This window comes from Misgurnus anguillicaudatus, chromosome 9, assembly GCF_027580225.2.
Source record: "Misgurnus anguillicaudatus chromosome 9, ASM2758022v2, whole genome shotgun sequence".
Lineage (NCBI taxonomy): Eukaryota > Metazoa > Chordata > Actinopteri > Cypriniformes > Cobitidae > Misgurnus > Misgurnus anguillicaudatus.
The window spans coordinates 14557491-14580780 of NC_073345.2; the positions used below are offsets into that span (position 1 = coordinate 14557491).

The 23290-nt window shown below is 36.1% G+C and overlaps 2 protein-coding genes across 5 annotated transcripts in view; both read right to left on the reverse strand.

Moving 5' to 3' along the window:
• Positions 1–2549: 2549 nt before the first annotated feature.
• On the reverse strand, positions 2550–9161 carry plac8l1 (PLAC8 like 1). Of its 4 annotated transcripts, none has more exons than XM_055180232.2 (4): positions 8953–9161; positions 8170–8353; positions 7268–7404; positions 2550–3455 (listed from the first exon to the last, which is right to left on the reverse strand). In XM_055180232.2, the coding sequence occupies exons 2-4, from the start codon at positions 8345–8347 to the stop codon at positions 3324–3326; spliced, it is 447 nt and encodes a 148-aa protein (XP_055036207.1). In that variant the 5' UTR covers positions 8348–8353; positions 8953–9161; the 3' UTR covers positions 2550–3323. The 4 variants fall into 4 exon arrangements, with proteins under 4 accessions (XP_055036207.1, XP_055036209.1, XP_055036206.1 ...); XM_055180234.2 differs by having other exon boundaries at positions 8936–9003; XM_055180231.2 differs by lacking the exon at positions 8953–9161 and adding an exon at positions 8444–8590.
• Positions 9162–11408: 2247 nt separating this feature from the next.
• The window catches only part of LOC129423771 (leucine--tRNA ligase, cytoplasmic), a 37090-nt gene continuing 25208 nt past the window's right edge, over positions 11409–23290 (reverse strand). The window contains exons 27-32 of the mRNA XM_073871161.1: positions 20076–20182; positions 19466–19576; positions 14579–14683; positions 14385–14480; positions 12549–12681; positions 11409–12241 (exon numbers count right to left, since the gene is read on the reverse strand). Of these exons, the coding sequence (XP_073727262.1) occupies positions 12036–12241; positions 12549–12681; positions 14385–14480; positions 14579–14683; positions 19466–19576; positions 20076–20182 (758 nt within the window). The 3' untranslated portion in view covers positions 11409–12035. The remainder of the gene's footprint in view (positions 12242–12548; positions 12682–14384; positions 14481–14578; positions 14684–19465; positions 19577–20075; positions 20183–23290) is intronic.

The window sequence follows — 23290 nt, forward strand, 5'->3', positions numbered from 1 at the left end:
AGTAAGTTAACTTAAATATGTGAGAACGAAAATATATTTTTAGTGATTTCCATGAAGAGAATATGATGTTAGAAGCTTCATTTTAAGCATTTAGTAGCCGTATTTATTTAAACACTTTAATAGGTTATTTAAAAAAGTATAAGGTTTTTTTGGGTTCATTTATATTTCCTGTCACTGTGTGCAGGTTCTTTTTTGTAGGCTATGAGAGCCCAATTTTTTTTTTACCAAAAAGGCTTAATCACGTTGCATTACAATTTAAAGTATCAATAATGTCAAAAATGTGACGTGCAGTTCGGGTGTGTGTGTATGCTGTTTAAATTAGTGTTCTGAAGTTTTGACGAATTTTATAGACTTGTTATAGTTTCTTATTCAAAAGTGACACCCATAGATTCAGGCCCACCCGGACTTAATCCATGCCCACCCATATGTCACGTTCTGCATCCGCCACTGGTTGTCGTATAGACAGGGGTTATTGCCTTGCAACATCACTTTTGTCGCAACTTGCTACATCACTTTTTGGCTTCTAATTGGCCAAGGTAGCTTTACGATTGGAGTTATTTTGCCGCCTGCTGGTGTGGCATGCTCTTGACACCGCTTGATAGTGTTTTTGCTTTTTCATTAGGACGGAGATTTCTTTTAAACCGAGCATGTGTGGACGGGATTTTTTGGAGAAAACTCTGGTTACAAACATACCCATGTCTACCCAGGCCTAAGTGCTTCTAAATTCATCCCTGTTTGGATCCTAAGGAATAAATAGGGCTATGCTAAATGCTAATCACAATGCGCTGTACAAAGATTAAGTATACGCATTGAAAAAATATAGGTATGTATTAATTTGTCTAAGTAGACAAAAGAACATAGTAAAATATTGAAAAACGGTGGTATTTTCCCTTTAACAGTACTAAAAATTCATCAGTTAATATTAACAAAGTTTACCAAATAGCTTGATTTTTATTAAACTAATAATATAAATATGTGAGTTTTCTATTGATCCATAACATTCTGGTGTATAACTACTTGTAAATGCTATTATTGTGATATGAATGTATATCTTTAGACATTTATTATGATCACACAATCGTTCACTGTAAAAAATTAGCTAATTATGCAGCTGGTTGCCAGTAACTTACTGTAGAAGATAAAGACTAAAATTTTTTCATTTTCATTTAACTTTGAACAAACTGTTGCCAGTAAATAACATAAATGTAAAATCTACAGTAAGTTACTGGCAGCTAGTTGCCAGTAATACCAAATAATACTGTAATTTCTACAGACATTTTTTACAGTGTTTGTTAATACTCAGTACATGTAATACGAAGAGAAGAACATTAAAACTTTCTGTGATCTTTCTTCAGTTGCCCTGTCCTCATTTCTCCCTATCTGATTTTTTATCTGCAGAGCTTAAGGCTCCAGCGGTCTCGTGTCCCCCAAGGGGCTCACAAAAAAACCTTGACAGCAGCAATACAGTACATAGCCTACATGCCCTTTTATACCGAGATACACTTTATTTATTTCACAAGACAACAGTGCCCTCTACAGACATAAACGCACGCACACAAAGCAGTTTTTAAAACAGAGTTCCCACTTTTTAGATTACTGTGCAGTTCATAGTTACCCCTTGCAAAATGTTATTTAGCAAACAATTCAATGGATCACACAAATTGCAGTTTGTTTTTAATTGAGTGCCGTCCTACAACCAAACCTGGATTCTTAATACTGTATAATGTTACCTGATGCTGTTTAATATGCAGGTTTTGCAGTGGGTGTGTAAACTTATGCTCTCAACCATAGATATGTATATAAAGGCTAGATGGCTCGTCCGCGCTGCTGGCCAATTGAGTACAACGTCCGCATTTTCGCGGCCATCTTACGACAGGGCGCTCGCTCACTCGTAGCATTGAGTTTTAATGATGCAGGTACTTTTAAATGACCATAACTTGCTTAATTTTTTACCGATTTTCAAACGGTTTGGATTGTTATAAACGTCAAAGATGTACATATGACACTGCATACCTATACTAAAAATAAAAAATAAATTAATGAAACATGTTAAAGCATCCAGAATTATAGCCACGTTAATAACGTGTGTAAAAACCCAAACCGTTTGAAAATCGGTAAAAAATTCAGCAAGTTATGGTCATTTAAAAGTACCTGCAACATTAAACTCAATGCTACGAGTGAGCGAGCGTCGTAAGATGGCCGCCAGGTGATGCCGTTAGGGACTCCGCCTTGAGCCATCTAGCCTTTATATACATATCTATGCTCTCAACTATATATGTGGGTGTATGTATAATGTAATAATAATGAAAAAACACTTTTTTGAGATATCGTTCTAGTGACAAACTGTCCACACATCCCACACAATATGCAATGTAGGGTTGTTTTTGAGTAATAATAGACAAACCTAACCATTGGTTGAAATTAAGCTAAAAAATGTCCATATTTGATCCAGCCATGGGTTAAAAAACCCAGTTCATTTTAACCCAACGGTTGGGTTTGTGCATATTTTACCCAACAATGAGAACAATGAAAAAGTGTCATACAGTTAGTTTGTGTTGTCAGATTCAGTTTAATAAGCATTTTATCAAACAGACCAGTTTATAAAATGTCCCTTGCATACTTTCATACATACATATTTTTTATGAAATACTTTCAAAAACCATAATTGTAAATATAACTTTATGAGGTCATGTGTGAAATATTTTTAAGATTAAAATCCTGTATAGCTAAATTATTCATGGGTTTACTTATCCGATGCATTATCCAGTGTAAACTGGTTTGTAATTTCATGGTGTCTTGTCAGCAGGGCTTTCAAAACATTGCTCTGTTAGTCTGAGAATCGAGACCAACTCAACACCGTAACATTTACTCAACCAATACCTTGAATTTGGGGCTATCCGACCAGTGGCAGATGTGAGAGGCGTGTATGTTTGGTGACCCTATTGCCGCATAAATTACACGGTTCACCTTTAAATGTAAAACCAAATCTTTAATGTAAATGTAAAATTGTAATCGATTTAATATGATACCCAGAACACATCATAGGCCTCCTCTCATCCATATCCACCCATCTGTTCCTCCATCTCTCCATCAGTTTGAAATGTCAGGTACATCAATCTTCAAGCAGAGGGTGTTGATATGTCTAACCCTGCGTGAAGTTCAGGACCCCGGGTAATAAACATGCTGACAGCTGACAGACCCCTCAGTATTTTACCGTCACCAAAAACATTCAAGAGGAAAATGTTTAAAATGCATGTCTGCTCGCAGGCACGCACACACACAAACGCACACACACACATACACACACGCACGTACACCGTGTCTCAGGAGTTGTCCAGCATTGTTGAAACAGTGTAGGTCTGTGTCTTCAGTCTCTTCTTCATCTCTCTGATCATCTGACAGAGGGCCAGGGGGTAGCAGCAATATACCGCAGTCCAGTCTTCACACACGCTGCCCTACACACACACACACACACACACACACACACACACACACACACACACACACACACACACACACACACACACACACAGAGTAGATGCACTTTAATGTATTTTTACTAGATATTATTTTGGGCAAATTAGGCTTTAGCTGGAAAATAAAGATGTTTGTCCTCCGACAGATTTAACAGTTCTACCTCAATTTTTATTATATTTTTTCCGTACAGTCAACATTGTTGGGTTGAAATTTTAGATTACAGTTTACAGTAGTTGCTATTTTTAACATTTATATTATCAAAAGCTGGCTCATATATATATAAATTATTATCTCAATATTTCTTGCTAAAAAAATCACAAATGTATCAAATCTGTAATAGTATTACCATAGGATATTTTTCTTTTAAAACAACCCATGTTAGAGTTGAAGATTGGTGCATGAATGTTTTATAGTCGATATCTTTACACATTATTCACTGTTCCTATTTACAATTCCTGTACTTTAAGCCAAGAATAATAATGTACTACTAGGAATCAAATTTGACAATAAAATACAGATAAAACTATAAATGTACTATAAACATACACTATAAAAATATTTGCTGCCTTAAATTTTAAAAAATTCATGTCAACTTACTATTATTTATCTTGACAAGAGATGAGTTGCTGCAGCTTATAGAATGAAGTTGACTTTTTTCAACTATATTTTATAAGTTCAAACAACTCATCTGTAGTTATAACAACTCATCTTCAGTCAAGATAAATAATAACTAGTTGAAATGACTAAAAATAAGGCAGCAAATAATTTTTACAGTTTACTATAAACATGACACTTCCTGAAAGGAAAACACAACCATTTTTCAATATTTGTTTTTTTTATTGTGTGTTTTCTCAACTTAGATGAATTAATACATACCTATATTTTTTCAATGCATGCACTTTTAATCTTTGTACAGCGCATTGTGAATGTGTTAGCATTTAGCCTAGCCCCATTCATTCCTATGGCTCCAAACAAAATTTTGTGCCAATATACTTACTCATGTAACTACTCATTTAAATAGAGAAAACATGCAAGTGTTTGGTGGCTTCTAAATTCATCCCTGTTTGGAGCCATAGGCATGAATGGGGCTAGGCTAAATGCCAACACACCCACAATGCACTGCACAAAGACCAAGTGCACGCATTGAAAAAAGACATGGATATATTAATTCATCTAAGTTGAGGTAAGAACATAGTAAAAAATTGAAAAATGGTGGTGTTTTCCTTTAAACATAATGTAGAGGTGATTCAGGGGCAGAAACAAAATGCGCATCTTCTTAGAAAATGCATAAAATGTTTGAATTATTTTAATACATTTTTTTATTAAATTATGTAGATTGTGATTTTCATATACAACCCATTAATGTTATAACATGATAATAAAACACATTATGAACACATAAACAAATGCTTTGCAGCAAAACTTTTTTTTGCAATACATACTAAGCCAAGTTATCAGATGGTGAATAAAATAACTATGCAATCATAAGAAGTTATTGAGGACACAAATAGCTCAACAGGTATAAGGCATTGTGTTGGCAGTGCAAGGATTATAATAATAATAATAATACTAATAATGTGAAATTTCTATAGCACCTTTATTATGCTCAAGAATATAGTTATAATAATAAATCAAACAATTACAAATAAAGAGAACAGAAATGGGCAGAGGACATTTGCCATAGTCCAAGATATAAGCTACTGCAGTTGCATTTGGCAAGAGTTCAAATATTTGTATACATATAAAAAGCAGAAGAATTGAGACCAAACTTACAAAGAGTAAAGAAGAGATACAATATGATCAATAGTACTGATTAAACAGATAAATTTTAGTTTAGACTTTTAAAGTTTAGAGCAAGGGGCAGTGAGGTCCATAGCTTAGGAGCAATAACAGAGACAGACCTGCTATCTATAGACGGGTACACACAGAGGGTTGCAGAGATCGAAGTGAACCAGAAGGAATATAGGGAGAGAGTAAGTCGAAAAGATAAGAGGGAGCAAGACCATTGAGTGTTTTAAAGGTAAACAGAAGGACTTTGAAGGTAAAACGAGACAGCTAAGTGAAGATAATAAAGGGCATGGGTGAGACTAGTAGAGTGTTTAGTGGATGTTAGCATTCTCGCAGCAGAGTTTTGAATATATTGCAAATGGAAAAAAACTGCTATGTTAATTCATAAAATAGTGAGTTGCAATTATCAATGTGTGATGATGTGACAAAAGCATGTACCAGTTTTTCAGCACTTTTTGTACTGACACAGAGAGTTGAAAAAATGCTGCTTTTTACGGAAAATCTAAGGACTGTGAGCAGTCTATTGTAATACCTAGATTTTTGATAGTGGCAGATGGGATAATAAATGTAGCACCGAGGTTTAAGCTAGGAGAGACTTTTTTAACGGTTGGGGACAGGTAATTAAGATTTCAGATTTTAGACTCAGAAAGTTGGAAGTTAGCCAGGTCTTTAGCTCAGTGACACCTGCTGAGAGTGATGTGTGATCTGGTTAATGGAGTCTGGTTGGCAGGCAGTATAGATCTGAATTTCATCAGCATAGCAGTGGTGTGAGCAGATCATTTGTCCGATAGGCATGATGTTGTAGCTTTGATTCCCAGTAAATAAATGGTTTGGATAAAATGTATCTAACATGTGACCCTGGACCACAAAAACAGGGTGTAGCACGGTTATATTTGTAGCAATAGCCAACAATAGATTGTGTGGCTTTAAATGATCGGTTTTACGTTTATGTCAATAAGGATATTAAAGTAAAGGTCATGTTCCATGAAGATACTTTGTAAATTTCCTACCATAAATATATAAAAAATTTATTTATCTTTATTTTTATGTGTTGCTATAGGGATTAATTTAGGCAACTTTAAAGGGACATACTACTTTTTTTCAAAATATGCTCATTTTCCAGCTCTCCAAGAGTTAAACATTTGATTTTTACCATTTTTGAATCCATTGAGCTGATTTCCGGGTCTGGTAGTACCACTTTTAGCATAGCTTAGCACAATCCATTAAATCTGATTAGACCATTAGCATCACACTAAAAAATAACCAAAGAGTTTGGATATTTTTCCTATTTAAAACTTGACTCTTCCGTACATTGTGTAACTAAGACTGACATAAAATTAAAAGTTGTGATTTTGTAGGCCGATATGTCTAGGAACTATACTCTCATTCTGGCGTAATAATCAAGGACTTTGCTGCTGTAACATGGCTGCACAGGCGTAGTCATATTACGAAAATAGTCCCCTTGGTTACTTTCAATAGCAGGGGACTATTTTCGGGCAGTGTGTAATATCATTGTGCCTCCTGCAGCCATGTTACAGCAAAAAGTCCTTGATTATTATGCCAGAATGAGAGTATAATTCCTAACCATATCGGCCTAGAAAATCACAACTTTTAATTTTCTGTCAGTCTTAGTTACACAATGTACAGAAGAGTCAAGTTTTAAATAGGAAAAATATCGAAACTCTTCGGCTATTTTTTTAGCACAATGCTAAAGGTCTAATCAGATTCAATGGATTATGCTAAGCTATGCTAAAAGGGGTAGCGCCAGACTCGGAGATCAGCTGAATGGATTCCAAAACGGTAAAAATCAAATGTTTAACATTAGGAAAGCTGGAAAATCTCACTTTAAAGGCAATTTTTTAAGAGGATGTATACATTTTTACATATTATCAAATTACCCTTATGGTCCAGGGTCACATATGTGTATATCCTGATAATAATAACCCAGCTGTATTAACTGTATCATGAAAACACTACAGATATATTAACATTGAATCCTTACCCTGATTTTAAAGCGCTCTCTGATGCCCACTCTCATGGCAAACGTAGAGCCGGGCAGCAAAGGTAAACACAGACATTCTCCATACTGATGAGCAAGACTCAGGTCCAGACAGCATGGCACAAATGCACCCATCAAAACTGTACAGAGGAGAGGGGATTTATAAAAAAAATGTACATGATATTATATTTGATCCACTGCAAAAAATAGGATTAAAGAGATTCACCCAAAAATGAAAATTCTGTCATAATTTTCTCATTCTCATGTTGTTCTAAACCTGTATAAGTTTCTTTTATTTTAATGAACACAAAAGAAGATATTTTATATGATCTGATTAACCATTGACATCCATAGTAGGAAAACAGATATTATGGAAGAATTTGATAAATGATGATGAACACAGTTGACGGTACCCATTGAATTCCATGGTATTTGTTTTTCCTACTATGGAAGTCAATGGTTACAATCAGCTGTGTGCTTACCATCATTTATCAAAATATCTTCTTATGTGTTCATCAGAAAAAATAAATTCATACAGGTTAAGAACTTTCACTAAGAAAGTTCACTAATTTTCATTTTTTGGGTGAACTGTCTCTTTAATTGGAAAACTAATCTCCTTGGATAGTTTAATGGAAAATCATTACCAATTTATACTAATTAAGGAACAGTCATTAAATATGATTAAATGTGAGAAAACAAACAAACCAAGTCATGCATGAACCCAAGAGGGGTGAAGATTGTTATATATTATAGTCACATATTCTTGTTAAATTGCATGTACGCAAAATCCTGGTTTATTTCCAAGCATTGTTTCAAATAGGGCCAAACCCAGCCGCTGGGTTAAATTAACCCAAAAATGTTCATATTTATAACCCCCAAAAGTATATTTGATATGTTTCTCTTACATGTGCTGCTGTCGCTACACACGTTAAAAAGTCCCGTGCTCCATCCTCCTCCTGTCTGAGTGATGGTGGTCATTGTGGTCGTGGTCACGCCAAGCCCAGGTTGAGTGAGAACAGGAAGTTCAACCTTCTCACTTCCTGTTACATTCTCTTCCACATCGCTTCCACCTGGGGAGTCCATTAGATGCTGAAAAGGACACACGAAACCTCTTCTTAATCAAGAATATGGATGTGCAAGTCTTTAAATAAAATAATAAATGACTAATTCTGACCTGACCTGAAAGTTTTGACAGTTCTGTGAGAGCATTACGTCCCGTAATTAAATGTATAATAATGAGGGTCAACAAGTACAAAGTAGTGGATGTCAACTTGGCTGACAGTCCCCAACAATGACAACATACTGCCGAAAAAAGGGCAGAGTTTCCCGTAGTGACAGTGTCGCTTCTGATAGCCAGCTGGCTGAGAGAGCTGCTTTGAGCTGATAAGACCCCAGCCGTCTTAATATACACAAAATTCACACACAAACCCACAATAGGCTCAAACTCTGACACAAATGCAACTGGTTTATATCTCACAAGTCATAATATTGTAAAACGAACAATAGCTTGAGCATCACAAGAAGCAACACATCATCATGCACCAATGGGACCTGCAGGGCAACATATAAATATACCACTAGTACTTATGACCCAAATACACACATACAATTATAATGCAAAATATCATACAGTGAAATAATAAAATTATAAAAAATCAAAAAGACACACACATGCGAGACAAGCTTACCGCTGATTCAGACTGTATGTGATGCTTCACAAATGAGACAATGCAGAATAGCACGTTCACTTGAGGTTAATGTCTCACATCACTTCCTTTTTACAACACAGCTAACACGTATCAAACTGGGTTATATGGGACGACTCGCTTATATGTTTGGAAATGAAGTCTGTTCAAGTGTGTGTCTCTTTCAACGTGCTAATGTGTAGATAACCTCGCCTTTATCCAACGATGTATATGAGCTTTTCTTTAATAGGCCTTTCTCAGAAAACCGGCAGTGTATTGTTTAGATTGAAAATGTGACATCAAAAAGATTTGAATTATGTCATTCATATGAAAATGTCAGAAATACCAAAGCATTGTTTTAAAATGGAAAGATGTCAAACCAGAATAAGAGTCAAACCATTTTTTTTTACATTTTAAAGCACAATGTTTTCATATAAAAGGACAATTTGACTATAGAAACCATAAAATGTTATTATACCACAGGGCTGTTAAATGCTTCATTCTGATTGGCTGACAAAGGATGTGCATTTTTTTTTCAGTAAACACAGACCTCTGAAGTTGTTCCAGGTCTGTTGATGGCATTACAGTTCCAGATACCTACGCCAAATTTAACAGAAATAACAGTTTTCATTTCAACAAATAAGCATAAATATATGTGTGGAGCCAAAAAAAGAAAAGAATGAATAAATAAAATAATTAAAAAAAGAAGAAAATGGAAAAAACACATTGCTCGGTTTTTGCTTAATTCCTGTTAATATACAACTAGAACAATGTAAATACATATATAAACATTATGTAAAGGATAATGTAGGCAGCCAGTTGTTTTAACGTAGAAATATGCCAGACACTTTGATCAGGTCTTGTATCACACTAAAGGCGCTTATTTTGTGATAACAACCTACTGCCTGTACATTATCTTGTTTATTACCCGGCTATTTACCTCTTAAGTAAGATAAGGAACATCGAGTATTGATTTGAAATATTTTATTTGCTCATAATTAACAAATGCAGACCTTCCCCGAGAAAAATACATTTTTAATTTCGGTTTTAAAGGGACACTCCACTTTTCTTTAAATATGCTCATTTTTCAGCTACCCCAGAGTTAAACATTTGATTTTTTACCTTTTTGGAATCCATTCACGTGATCTCCGGGTCTGGCGCTACCACCTTTAGCATAGCTTAGCATAATCTATTGAATCTGATTAGACCATCAGCATCACGCCAAAAAACAACCAAAGAGTTTCGACATTGTCTCTATTTAAAACTTGACTCTTCTGTAGTTACATCGTGTACTAAGACTGACAGAAAATTAAAAGTCCTTTTCTAGGCCGATATGGTTAGGAACTATACTCTCATTCTGGCGTAATAATCAAGGACTTTGCTGCTGTAACATGACTGCAGGAGGCGCAATGATACTACGCAGTGCCCGAAAATAGTCCCCTGCCATTAAAAGTTACTAAGGCAGTCCGTAATATCATTGTTAGAAAATACCAACTTTTAATTTTCTGTCTGTCTTATTTTTTAGCGCGAAGCTAATGGTCTAATCAGATTCAATGGATTGTGCTAAGCTATGCTAAAAGTGGTAGCGCCAGACCCGGAGATTGACGGAATCAATTCTAAAATGGTAAAAATCAAATCTTAAACTCTAGGGGAGCTGGAAAATGAGCATATTTTCAAAAAAAGTGGAGTGTCCCTTTAAGATAACACGTTTAAATGTCACAAACATGCTATTTGGTTTAATCATTTGTAAATATGATGTCACATATGTTATTAAAAGAAATTAATTTTTAATTTTGTGTAATATTAAACTGTACAAAATGATTTGCAGCATCCAGGTAACTGTGTGTTATTAGTTTTGAGTGGTTGTTATCTGAGAATACACACCTGCAAATGTCACAAATGGCCAATCAGAATCAAGCATTCAAACGAGTGGTGTAATAAAGGTCAAAATTAAAGGTCAATTTCTTCAAATTGTTCTCATTATTGTGAACACAAGTGCATCTCTCTCTCACACTGTAAAATGATCTTTTCGAATTAGAAATGGAGGCTTTAGGTGACATGCGCAAAAAAAGTCCAACTCACAATAGCATTTTAAGCAAAAAAAACCTGTCAGTCTTCAAATAAAACACCTGAACTATGTCTTATGGTGTGGTACATGTGGTATAAGCAAAATAATTGACTCCGGTCCGTTGTATTATTCAGAAATAATCCACACCTGCTTTATTTATAAATAGGCTAATTCAATGGCCAGTTGCCAATTATTCCTTACTTAATGTGAATAGTGACGAATCGTGAATTTCAAATTTCCTGATATTCCAATTAAAAACAAACATCTTAAAAATGTTTCAATTAGTTACAGCAGGTGAAACAAAAATGACATCATTACCCAAGAATGTGCAGACCACATCCACAATATAACCTAAGGTGGTGTCATAGTCAGAGAAATTTAAAGAGATAGATTTAGATTTTATTAGCAATTATTTATTAAATGTTCACTGAAATTTGACAGATTGAGGACCAACAAAATATCAGACAACACAGACAAATCCTTGACACAAACTTATAGTTTGTAAGTACAGGTCTGGCTGTAAAATACAGGACAGATGTACAAGTTATAAATGGAAATTCATACATGTATAAACAGTAAGAACTCACAGAAATATCTTTGAAGCATCCATAGGGGCTTACACATCCTCTTTTCTCACGTTTGGAGCTTCTAAAAATAGTAGTGATCATAAAACTATAGTTTTGATTTCGTTGTAGTAGTATTACTCTGAACAAGCTGAATGATATAATCCATAAGTGACAAAAATGATTAATAGAGATCAATTATCCTGTTTATAATATCCAAGGAACATAAAAGTGTCATTTTATGATCTCTCAAACAAACATCTTGCAGAGCAAAACAATCCCCTGGGCTTTTATTATGGAAAATGTCATATGAAAGTGTTGTACTGATTTAAATACTGAGACTTGTGAATCATTTGCTGATGTTTGCCTCGATGCAACTTTAGTCTCAGCAGCTGGTTGTTTTATTTAGACAAAGAAACCTCTAGTAAATAAAATAACAGTTGGAGTCCCTCATCTTACTGGACCAGATAGGCTAAAGTGTCTCCGATGTCTATTTTCAGGCCATTATCAGTAATGTGAACTTTGTGTTCTTCCAGGCTGATGTTAAAGACTGAATTTTTTGAGATGGCGAGTTTACCCTCTTCTTCTTTTCCCAGAACAGGGATTCTTCGGGGACCAAGCAGAGGGTCCTCAAAACGCATCAGCTTCACTTTGGATATATCTGAAAGTTTTATAAAAGCATTAGTCTTGAATCACCAAAATGAAATAACAAGAATTGGCATCAAAACTATTTAGAGACTCGAGTCGTGCCTTATGTTTGAACGTTACACAAAGATATAAAAATAAACCAATTTACTTTTCTGAGATATTTATTCAATGACCTTTAAAAGACTACCAAACTTTATTTTTGAAAACATTTTGTTTAATAAGTGTACTTGGGCTGTCTTTCTTTAATGACATTTTCCCAAACAAAAAATACATTACAGTATTTCTTAGAAAGAGGAATGTTATAAAGATTTTAATCTCACCCTTGATCCCTCGGTTAACTCGGGATAGTCTGCGAATGATGGAGTCTTTGCTATCTCCCTGTCGAATTTCAATCTTTGTAGAGAAGAGACCATTGGCCGGCTGTGGGTTCACCATTGACACTGATACTCCCGGCTAATGGAGAGAGACAGAGGTTACAGCACATGATGATGGATTTATGGATTTTGCATCTAAAATGTGACAGTTTAAAGGCCCCATTAAAACTCTTTAGTGAAATATATGTGACCCTGGACCACAAAACAAGTCGTAATGGACAATTTCTTGGAATTTAGATTTATATATCACCCGAAAGCTAAATAACTAGGCTTTCCATTGTATAGTTTGTTAGGATATGACGAAATGCAACGATTTAAAAAGTTTGAATCTGATGGTGAAACAAATCAAAAGGCGGAGAAAAATCGCATTTAAAATCCAAATGAAGGCTCAAGAAATGCAAATCTTAAGGAAAATGTTTGTTATAGCGATCTCGACTGGCTTGCCGCTGTAATGAAGCTTTTACATAAAAAACAAACTGGAAATCCCCAGAAAATTGTGTTCGCGATTTTGCTGCATCCACTCACGAAACTAATTTTTTTTATATATTTATGTTAGGAAATATACAAAATATCTTAATGGAACATAATATCTACATAATATCCAAATGCTTTTGGCATTTTTATTTATTTATTTTGACTTATGCAATGTATTGTTGGCTAATGCTACAAATATACCCATGCCACTTACGTCAGTCAAACTCTAAAATTAAAAACTTATATACATACATAACTCACACCCTCAGTCTCAAATGTGAACCACATGAAACCCAACAAAAAAAAATATTAAAGGGGCCATGGCACAAGCTTTAAGATGTCAAATAAATCTTTTGTGTCCCCAGAGCACATATGAGAAGTTTTAGCTCAAAACACCATATAAATAATTTATTATAGCATGTTAAAATTGCCACTTTGTAGGTGTGCAAAAACGTGCCGTTTTGGGTGTGTCCTTTAAAATGCAAATGAGCTGATAAAATTCAAACACTGATCACAATGATGGTGGTTTGTTGCAATTAAAACTCAATTGTGCTTTTCTCTGCACTAAATGGCAGTGCTGTGGTTGGATAGTGTCGATTAAGGGGTGGTATTATTATAATAAGAGCTCCTTATGACATCATGAAGAGAGCCAAATTTCAACGACCTATTTTTTCATGTGCTTGTAGAGAATGGTTTACCAAAACTAAGTTACTGGGTTGATCTGTTTCACATTTTCTAGGTTGATAGAAGCACTGGGGACCCAATCATAGCACTTAAACATGGAAAATGATTTTCATGCCATGGCCCATTTAAAATATTTTTTTGTGATCGATCATCAAGGTCACATTTGAGTTCTCAGGTGCCTGTACCCAACCCTGGTCACATGACCAGCTATGACTGGGAGACCACTTAAAAAAAATGTTTTCTCATTTCTGATCTTAAAAAAAAACTTATATGCAGATTAGTAGTCTGTGCACTCCACTCATCTGAAACACAAGCATGAGTAAATAAACAGGAGCTTTCTCATTTTTTTTGGTAGTGCTTTAAGCAATTATTTACTAAAATGAATTTACAAGCAACCAAAAGCAAGGCAACAATCAAAAAGGAGGTTTTATGTCTGAATGAATGCTTGTACGCCTACACTGTAGTAATATGAGATGCACCAAAGGAGCATGACATGCACAAAGCGCTTCTAAAAATAGCCACCCTCTCCCCGCATGTACAGTGGTGCAGGGCAGATCAACCGTTAGAACAAACTGAGAAACAATAGAGAGTGTGGAGGCTATGACAATAGGCCATCATCATCACCTCAGATCTAAAGACACAGAATGGTTTCCCAGGGCAACAGTCCTCCTTTACTTTGTCATCGGCTTCAGAGGCGAACACCACCTCAATCTGATCCATCTATTGAGTAGGGAGATAGAGAGACACAATCGGTCAAAATCGCAGGGTTAGAGCATCACTTGCGACTTGTTTCAGTCTTTCAGTTTTATTGCTGCTACCTCGAGTGAATTGGTCAGATAAACAATGTTGTCCAGCAGTACAGCACGCTCATCGAACTCCAGTTCTAGATCAAGAACCCGGGGTCCTTTCTTCTCAAGGCTGTCCTGAAAACAAACAAGGACTTTGTATTTTTTTAACCAGAACACTTGACAATCTCACATAAAATGTAAAAATGACTGTATGACATGCAAAAAACGCCACCATCATTAGATAATGATTTTATCCGATAGCTATCGGCACATATTAAAAGTTCATCAAACACTTTCACTTCAAAACTACTCAATCTTGGCCTCAGGCCATTCAGAAATACTTTGTTTGGCAGAATCCACTTAACATCACAATGATTTTTCAGCAAAGTCCTCTAAGCGCACTAAAGAAGAATCGGATAAACTGAAGTTTAACTGAATTAAAGATAGTTTACTGAATATATTAGGATATTGACTGATTTTTTGAGCCTTTTAACTTTAATCAGAAAGGACAGTGAAGATTTTTGCATGCACTTAGAGGGTTTTGCACTGAAAGAATCAATTTTGCTAAACATAATTAAATAGTGCTATAGAAATAAATTTGAATGATACTGAAGTGTGTAAAATAATTCACTAAGCTTTTTTTAACAAAAACAACTTAAGCTACTGTAAGTTGTAAGCATGGCTGAGTATTAAGGCCAATTTGACAATCCAATTCCTATTTATATAGTTATATAATTACAATCTATATTCTTAACCCATCCCAAGGTTTAAGTAAATTTAAGCATTAAAGGGATAGTTCGGCCAAGGGCGATGTTGAACCCATGGTTTGCTCGCCCCCGGGCTGTCCGAGTTGCGTGTGTCCATCGTTTTTCAGACAGGCACATTTTCGGATGTTTTGGAGAATGTTTTGGATCTTTCTGTTCATTGGGTGTTGTGTTGCGGGGTCCAGCAATAGTCCACGACCCTCACGCCCAAAAAACCGCATCCACCCTTCACAAACTAAATCCACACGGCTCCAGGATGATAAACAAAGGTCTTCTGTGGGTAATCCGTGCGGTGTTGTTGTAGAAATATCCATATTTAAAATGTTGTTGACGTTTTGAACTGCCTTCCGGTGGCGCCGCCATTTTGGAGTGATGCGCATTCAGGATGAGAGCTTACGCAGCGTACAGAGTTTCTCTGCTGCTGCTCTGTGCCCCCGCCCTCCGAATTTGTCATACGTCACTAAGAAAAGTGCGTACACTACGCTAATCCTCTCTCCTGAGTCCAAGATGGCGGCGCTACCGGAAGGCAGCTTACAAAGTCAACAACATCCTAAATATGGATATTTCTACAACAACACCGCACGGACCACCCACAGAAGACCTTTGTTTATCATCCTGGAGCCGTTTGGATTTAATTTGTGAAGGATGGACGCACTTTTTTGGACTTGAAGGTCGTGGACTATTGCTGGACCCCGCAACATTACATTTAATGAACAGAAATATCTAAAATATTTTCTAAAATATCCGAAAATGTGTTTGTCTGAAAAACGATGGACATATGCAACTCGGACAGCTTGGGGGTGAGTAAATCATGGGTTTAATATCGTTTTTGGCCGAACTATCCCTTTAAAGGTGCATTGTGTAACTTTTAAGAGGATCCCCTGACAGAAACTTAAAGGTGACATAGAATGATTGAACGGAGTATTTATCCTTGTTCTGTGATGTGACATGTAGACAAAATGTTTTTAGTTTGGGTCTGTAATGCCTTAGAAGCTTCCTAAAAACCTCTCTCAGATAGCTCTATTAGGGTAGTGGAATTTAAACAAGTGGTTTTGCACCTATTTGGCTCCCCCTACTGGCTTAACTTGCAATCTCATTACTGATTGGCTGACTTTGCTGCCACTCAAAAAATGTAGCCAATTATTTTAAAGTGGAGGGGCAGTTAGATGCCTGTGATGTCATAAGCATCAGTTTTTTAGATTGGGCTGTTTTCTGGCTGACATTTCTAAAAGAGGAATTTCTATGAGACTGAGATGTTTAGCATGTCTAGCACTTTTTGTATGTTTGTGAATGTGGGTAGACTACCATTATTCAACAAAGACAAGGTAAAAATGGTTTTTCATTCTCTGTCCCCTTTAATATTATATACATAACTATATTATCTAGGGATGCACCGAAATGAAAATTCTTGGCCGAAACCGAAAACCGAAAAAGAGGAAATCAAGGCCGAAAACCGAAAGCCGAAACACCGAAAGAAATTATGCCAATTATTAGTACTACCATTGCACTTATGGTATTTTTGCGTGTAATAGAAATGGAGTCAACACACACAATTTGAGAAGAAAATTAAGCCAAACAGCATATGGCATAAACAAACCCAACTTCAGTTATTTAGGCCAGTGGTTTTCAAACTGGGGGCCGCGAGATGGTGCCAGGGGGGCCCCAGTTTTATGACATTTTATGAAATACATTAATTTATCATGAATTCTGTGTAATTAAATAAAAAAAATAAGGCTACTAACCAAAAGCACTACTTTTTTGTATAATTTAATTTTTTTTTATTAAAATTTTGAGTTGTAGAACAGTTTTTTGTCACAAATTTTCTTTGGGGGGCCGCGAAGGAATGTACCTTACACAAGGGGGGCCGCACGCTGAAAAAGTTTGGGAACCACTGATTTAGGCTATCTGCCTCACGTCTGGAAAAACTGATGAGTAGGCTACTAGTGACACATCAGGTTGTTAAAAGTTAAACTGTTTGTTTAATTAATCCTTTGGTGCTTGTTTGCCATGCAGTATACAATTAAAAAACTGAGATGTGCTAGTTGTGGTTTTGTTTAACATTAATGTTACATAATGCTGATAAAAATGATGACATTTTAATGCACGTTAAAACCCTGAATGGGTCGAAGGCTCAGTCAAATGTGAATATCTTCGTTATTTAGTCTGACATGTTTTTGTTTAGATAGAAAGTCATATTTAGCCTACCTTCTCCGCTGAAACCCGTTTTTCTCATTAATGCCAGCTGCAGAAAAAACTCTGCTCTGTTGTTATCCAGTGAGAACAAAAAACGGATCTAACAAATATATCTGAATTTAATATTATGTTACAAATAACGCAAGCTGGCTTGATACATTATTGCTGAGGGTGCAAAGTTACGAGCTTAATTTAACAACACTTCACAAAACGGAGCTATGTTTGCTGTTACGGCATTTGCAGTTTTCGGGTTCGTTATAACCATATCCACAGATAAAATTAATGTTCTCCGTTTCGCTTTCCATGTGTGTCTCGTGTCGTATTAATGACAAAATAAACAAGGCTATATAAGGAAGCGAACAAATCTCTCATGATGCACACGGCTGCGGCGGCGGAGAAGCACGTTTAACACCCGGCATTAAACTCTAAACACTTAAATGAGTCTGCAATCTGAATTACAAAAACAATCAGAAATACAAACATATTAATTTTCATGTATATTTTAAGTCTGTAAAAGACCGTAGAGGTGAAGTGAAAAAGGATTAAATGAGCAGTAGCCGTAATGCTGCGGTGGCGGATTAAAAACATTTGAATATCATTTTTTCCCCATTCTAATTATTATTGCAGATCGAATGTTTGACCATTCGTGCACATCCCTAATTTTAAAAGCAATCATGTTAAATGTCTGTTATTCTGGATGTTAATCTGAACGAATGTTTAGTCGGAGCTTGTGAAAACAGTACACAAATGCCCAGAGAAAAGGCATTGCGGAGGTTGCGGAGGTCCTGGTCAGAAATTCGGCGGACGCGGGTTTGAGAGAAATCTAGTCCACACCGCAGATATGTTACTTCAGACAAGCACGTGCAGGTCGCGGTTTCTGTTTGCGTCATCACATTATTTCGGCCGTATTTTTTCGGTGATAAAAGTCTTTCGGCCGAAAACCGAAAATCCACTTTTGGGCCATTTTCGGCCGAAAATTTTCGGTGGCCGAATATTCGGTGCATCCCTAATATTATCTGAGGTGTATAAAAATCTTACAAATAGAACTGTATTATCTTAAAATGAGCCGTTTTTATCTACATACACGTCTGTATCTTCAAGACGCTGTCATGTTTCTACAGTAGCCCTAAACTGACAAACTGCTCTACAGAGCGCATTTCGTCATTGCGTCGTCTCTGACGATGAGTTTGTCCTGTGGTGGCTACCGTAGTTTCACCATGCGTTTCGAAAGAGAGGGGTGAGTGGTGGACTATGTCTTTGGTTGCAATTTACCGTTTAAAATCTTACCGCTAGATGCTGCTAAAAATGTACACAGTGAACCTTTAAATGTAACATGTTAAAAACAATGGTAACACTTTACAATAAGGTTCATTAGTTAACATTAGTTAATGTATTAACTAACATGAACAAACCATGAGCAATACATTTGTTACAGTATTTATTAATCTTTGTTAATGTTAGAAAGCTTTTAATTGTTTGTTCATGTTAGTTCACAGTGCATTAACTAACGTTCACAAGATTTTAATAAAGTGTTTGTAACTGTTGAAATTAACATTAACAAAGATTAATAAATGCTGTATAAGTGCAGTTCATTATTAGTTCATGTTAACTACTGTAATCAACTAATGTTAACCAATGAACTTTATTGTAAAGTGTTACCAAAATAATATTAATGTGTAAACAAAGTAACATTTCATTCAATATTTGTGTTAAAAAATTATTCAAGAAAGAGATGTTAGAAGAGGATAAATGGGTACGCTAAACAAACACATGCATTGCGGGATGAATCATTCTGCCTAATTGGGCATATTAATAAAATATAAGACCATACAAAAAATTCACACAGAGAAAACTTGCAAAATGCGCTCCATATACAGTTAACACTGCATAAATAGTACGGTTGTTTGCTTTGTAAGTCCAGTTTGACTGTTCTCTTAAAGTACCAAACACCTTAAAATACCTTTATCATAGCTACAAATGGCATCACTCTCTTCATGTATTTCTTCAGCTCTGGCATGGCTCCCAGCTCCATGGCAATGACTTTATTGTCAGGCAGAGCTCCATTGTTGCTCTGCAAATGACAGAAGAAGTTTGAAAACAGATATTTGTGGATTTTTTCAGATTCAACCCTCTGCGTTCACTACTGAAATAGCAACAGAGTATTGTACAGAAACATAAATGTTACATAAAATGTTCCATTTCCATTTGCTTCAATATACTTTAACTGCCACACACTTTATGCTCCAGATATAATTGAATAGTGCAACGTTTCGACCATCAGGTATGATATAAAAGGGCTAATACAATGCAAAATATATTTATATTACATCTTGTAAAAATGGGAATAATATTGACTTTATTTCATTCTTTACTTTAACAAATGTGTATTTTAAATATGTAAAGACACTCTTTTAAATAAGACAAGCTACATCTCACTTGAAAGGCTGTGTTCTCTGGAGGTCACATACATCATCAATGTTGTCCCATTTTAGGAAAAGAAACAAATGCAAGCTTTGAATGACATGTCCTTCGAAATGAAAATCTTCTGTAGTTAATGAATGAAAGAGTACCTTGTAATGTTTGCCCAGCAGAGAGAGGGCGCTGTGCTGCCAGGGTGGGTAGGTCTTTGCCACGTAGATGCTACAGTGGGTGGGTTTGGCTGGAGGTTTATTGTCCCCTTTCTGTAGTTGTCAAAGAGAAAAAGAGTTAACAAAATACAAGAAAACTGAGAAGACAACATCATGCACTACACAAAACACTGGGATGGTGATGGCGCAGTGGAGAAGACAAACGCCTTCGGTGTGAAAGACTCGGGTTCGAATCCAGTGTGACACACCATTGTGTCCCTGAGCAAGACACTTAACCTCTAGTTCCTCCAGAGGGGTGCGACCTCTGACATATATAGCAATTGTAAGTCGCTTTGGATAGCGTCAGCTAAATGATTAAATAAAATAAAACATCGAAGTGTGCGTGACGCAATTTTCGTCATCAGAAAAGTGCTTGCGTTTGTACGCCTACTGCCGGATTTTTTAAACCCTGCTTACATTGTAAGTGCAGCACGTGCGTAAAGGAGAATGTAGTATGTAGATCAGGAGACGCATTGCATTTTGTCGCAATGCACATGTGTTAAATGTCTGCGTACACGTACCAGTGAAATAAACTATGCTTTGCAATGCTGTGCGTTCAACCATGCGTGTACATTGGCATACACGTAAAAAACAGACTATACTCAAGCCTTAAGAGTGCATGCAAAAGACAATGTTTAACTTGGAACGCCTCTGAAACATAATTTTTTGGTAGGCCCCACTATTGCTGTGTATGCACACCAAAAGCAAAGCATTGCATTCCTCGGTCTAGATAAGTTGCAGGATTTAAATTCACATCATGTTAATTTTGTGTTGAGTTTCATATTTTCAAATTGCGTGGAAGACACGTTTAAGGCGACTAGTGCATGTTCGCAGCAATCGCGTAACCCAATTCGCCTCATTCACATCGTCCTGTGCGAATTTTTGTCTGTTTGCATCTTTGCATTGACTTTGTATGAAATCTACTTACACAAATGATAACATTTGCTTCTGGTGTGCATAAGACCTCCAAACAATCATATAAAGTGTAAAAATATGTATTATAAATATGTAATATAGTTGTAAAAACGATCTTGTGTCCCTTTGAAATGGGTTGCTAACACTGTAGTTACAAGTTCTGTGATTTTATCATTTATATTTGGAGAACTTTAAAATGTAACAAATATAACTAAAGCCTCAACAATGTTTATCTGTTTTTGTTTCAAGCCACTGGCAGGATATTTTTCCTTCAGGGCCTAAACCCCATCAGCACAACTCCTTTGGATAACTCTTTATTCAAAGTGACGTCCATTAACACAAGGCCACAGAAACATAACCGAGAAAAGCCTGGAGTCACAGCGGTCAGTTAGGGATAATGCACTGCTCTCATGTCAGGTGACAGAGCTGAAATCATTCAAAATGACAGCTGTAGACTTGATTCAGCCCTAAAGCGAGTTCTCTTTTGGTGGGATTTGCTTTGCATGCAGGACCTTTGGGGTCTGTAGGTGCAGGTATCACTTCAATAACAACTGAACGTTGAGGTGAAACTTGTCTTTTTTACTAAATACTGTACAGTTTCCTAATATACATTGCTGGGCTTTTCCCAAACGTTATTTATGATGTAATGATGTCGTTTTAACAGGGTTGTCAAATGAATATTTAATTGCGATCTCATAAAAAAACCAGGGGTGCACCGAAATTTCGGTCGCCGAAAATTTCGGCCGAAAATGGCATTATCGGTTTCGGGCCGAAATAAAAAATCCAGCCGAAAATGTAAACCGAAAATGAATGTCAACCGCGCCCCTTTCATCTGTGCGCTAGCGCTTGGGTTTCACTCAGCCTCACGGTGATCAGTCTCCCACCCCTCCCCTTCGTGCTCAAGCAGGTTTCACTCAGGGTCCAGCTGTTTGCACGCGTCTGCAAAGATTAAGCATGTCTTGATGTGTAAACTTTAGAGAAAGTCGCGCTATGTGTCTCTTACTGTAATCCATTAACGTACATTTGGCGAATAAAGCAATGAAACACAACGTAACGTTTTTATGTGGAGCGACTGTTGCGCTGTTTGGGATTCACCATCAGTCTCTGTATATGCATGCGTTTAAGTGCCCTTAAAGCCGAAATTATACTAGGGACGTCCGCGTATGCGCGCCATCATTTTCGTCATCAGGAGGGTCCTGCAGCCCAAAATTTGAGACCGCACGGACAGTGCGCGTACAGTCCACGTACAACATCGCATGCGCGTGAAAATATTTAGACAGGACACTCCACTACAAACAATTATACAAAGGAAATAGACAGCATTTGCACACATACTATCGTTTTTCTTCTTTAATTTTATTTCATCCATAAACAGAAAGCTGTGGAGCATGTTTGTTACCATATTGTTTGATTCCTGTTCTTTGTTGTCTTCTTGTTTGTTCTAAACTGTGTTTGCAATGGAGGATCGGTTTCTTTTCTTCACCTATCCTAATGTTTTAATGTACTGTAAATGTCTCCAAATCAGTGCTGCACTAGAGTAATAATTTGAATAGAGACGCGTTTAAAAAAAAACAAGCAAACATAAATTCTCTCTGTTATTGACAGGGCACATATAAACAAAATTCTCTCCACAGTATTCTTTTTCTAATAAAAACATTTGTTTATGTCCGTATAGATTACAGTCAGATTAACCTACTTAAGTCTGTGTCATTAATGTTTATCAAACAACCCATGACAAAGAGACAAATAGCTCTAAAAAATAATAATATATTTAATATATTGTGTTATGATTAATTTAATTTGATTTCTGTACCTAAAGCTAATTTCAGACCTTATTAATGTACAACTTTGTTTTCTTTTATAAATGTTTGCAATTTCTTTATTGTTTATTAGATTTTTCCCACCTGCTTTTTGCTGATCCGAAAAATAATCTGATCTGTGCCTCAAAAACTGTAATGTGATCCGAACTGTGAGTTTTTTTTATGTGTCACACACCCCTAGTAAAGTTAGCACACAGTGATAGCCATAAATGCAATTGTACTAATAATTGGCATAATAATTTATTTCGGTGTTTCGGTTTCGGTTTTTCGGCCTTTGTTTCCTTTTTTCGGTTTTCGGTTTCGGCCAAGAATTTTCATTTCGGTGCATCACTAAAAAAAACATATGCTAATTTGGTAATGGAAAGGTCCAAACAACCCCATTGCATTGTGGGATACACTATTCAACCATCAGTGTAACCAGCT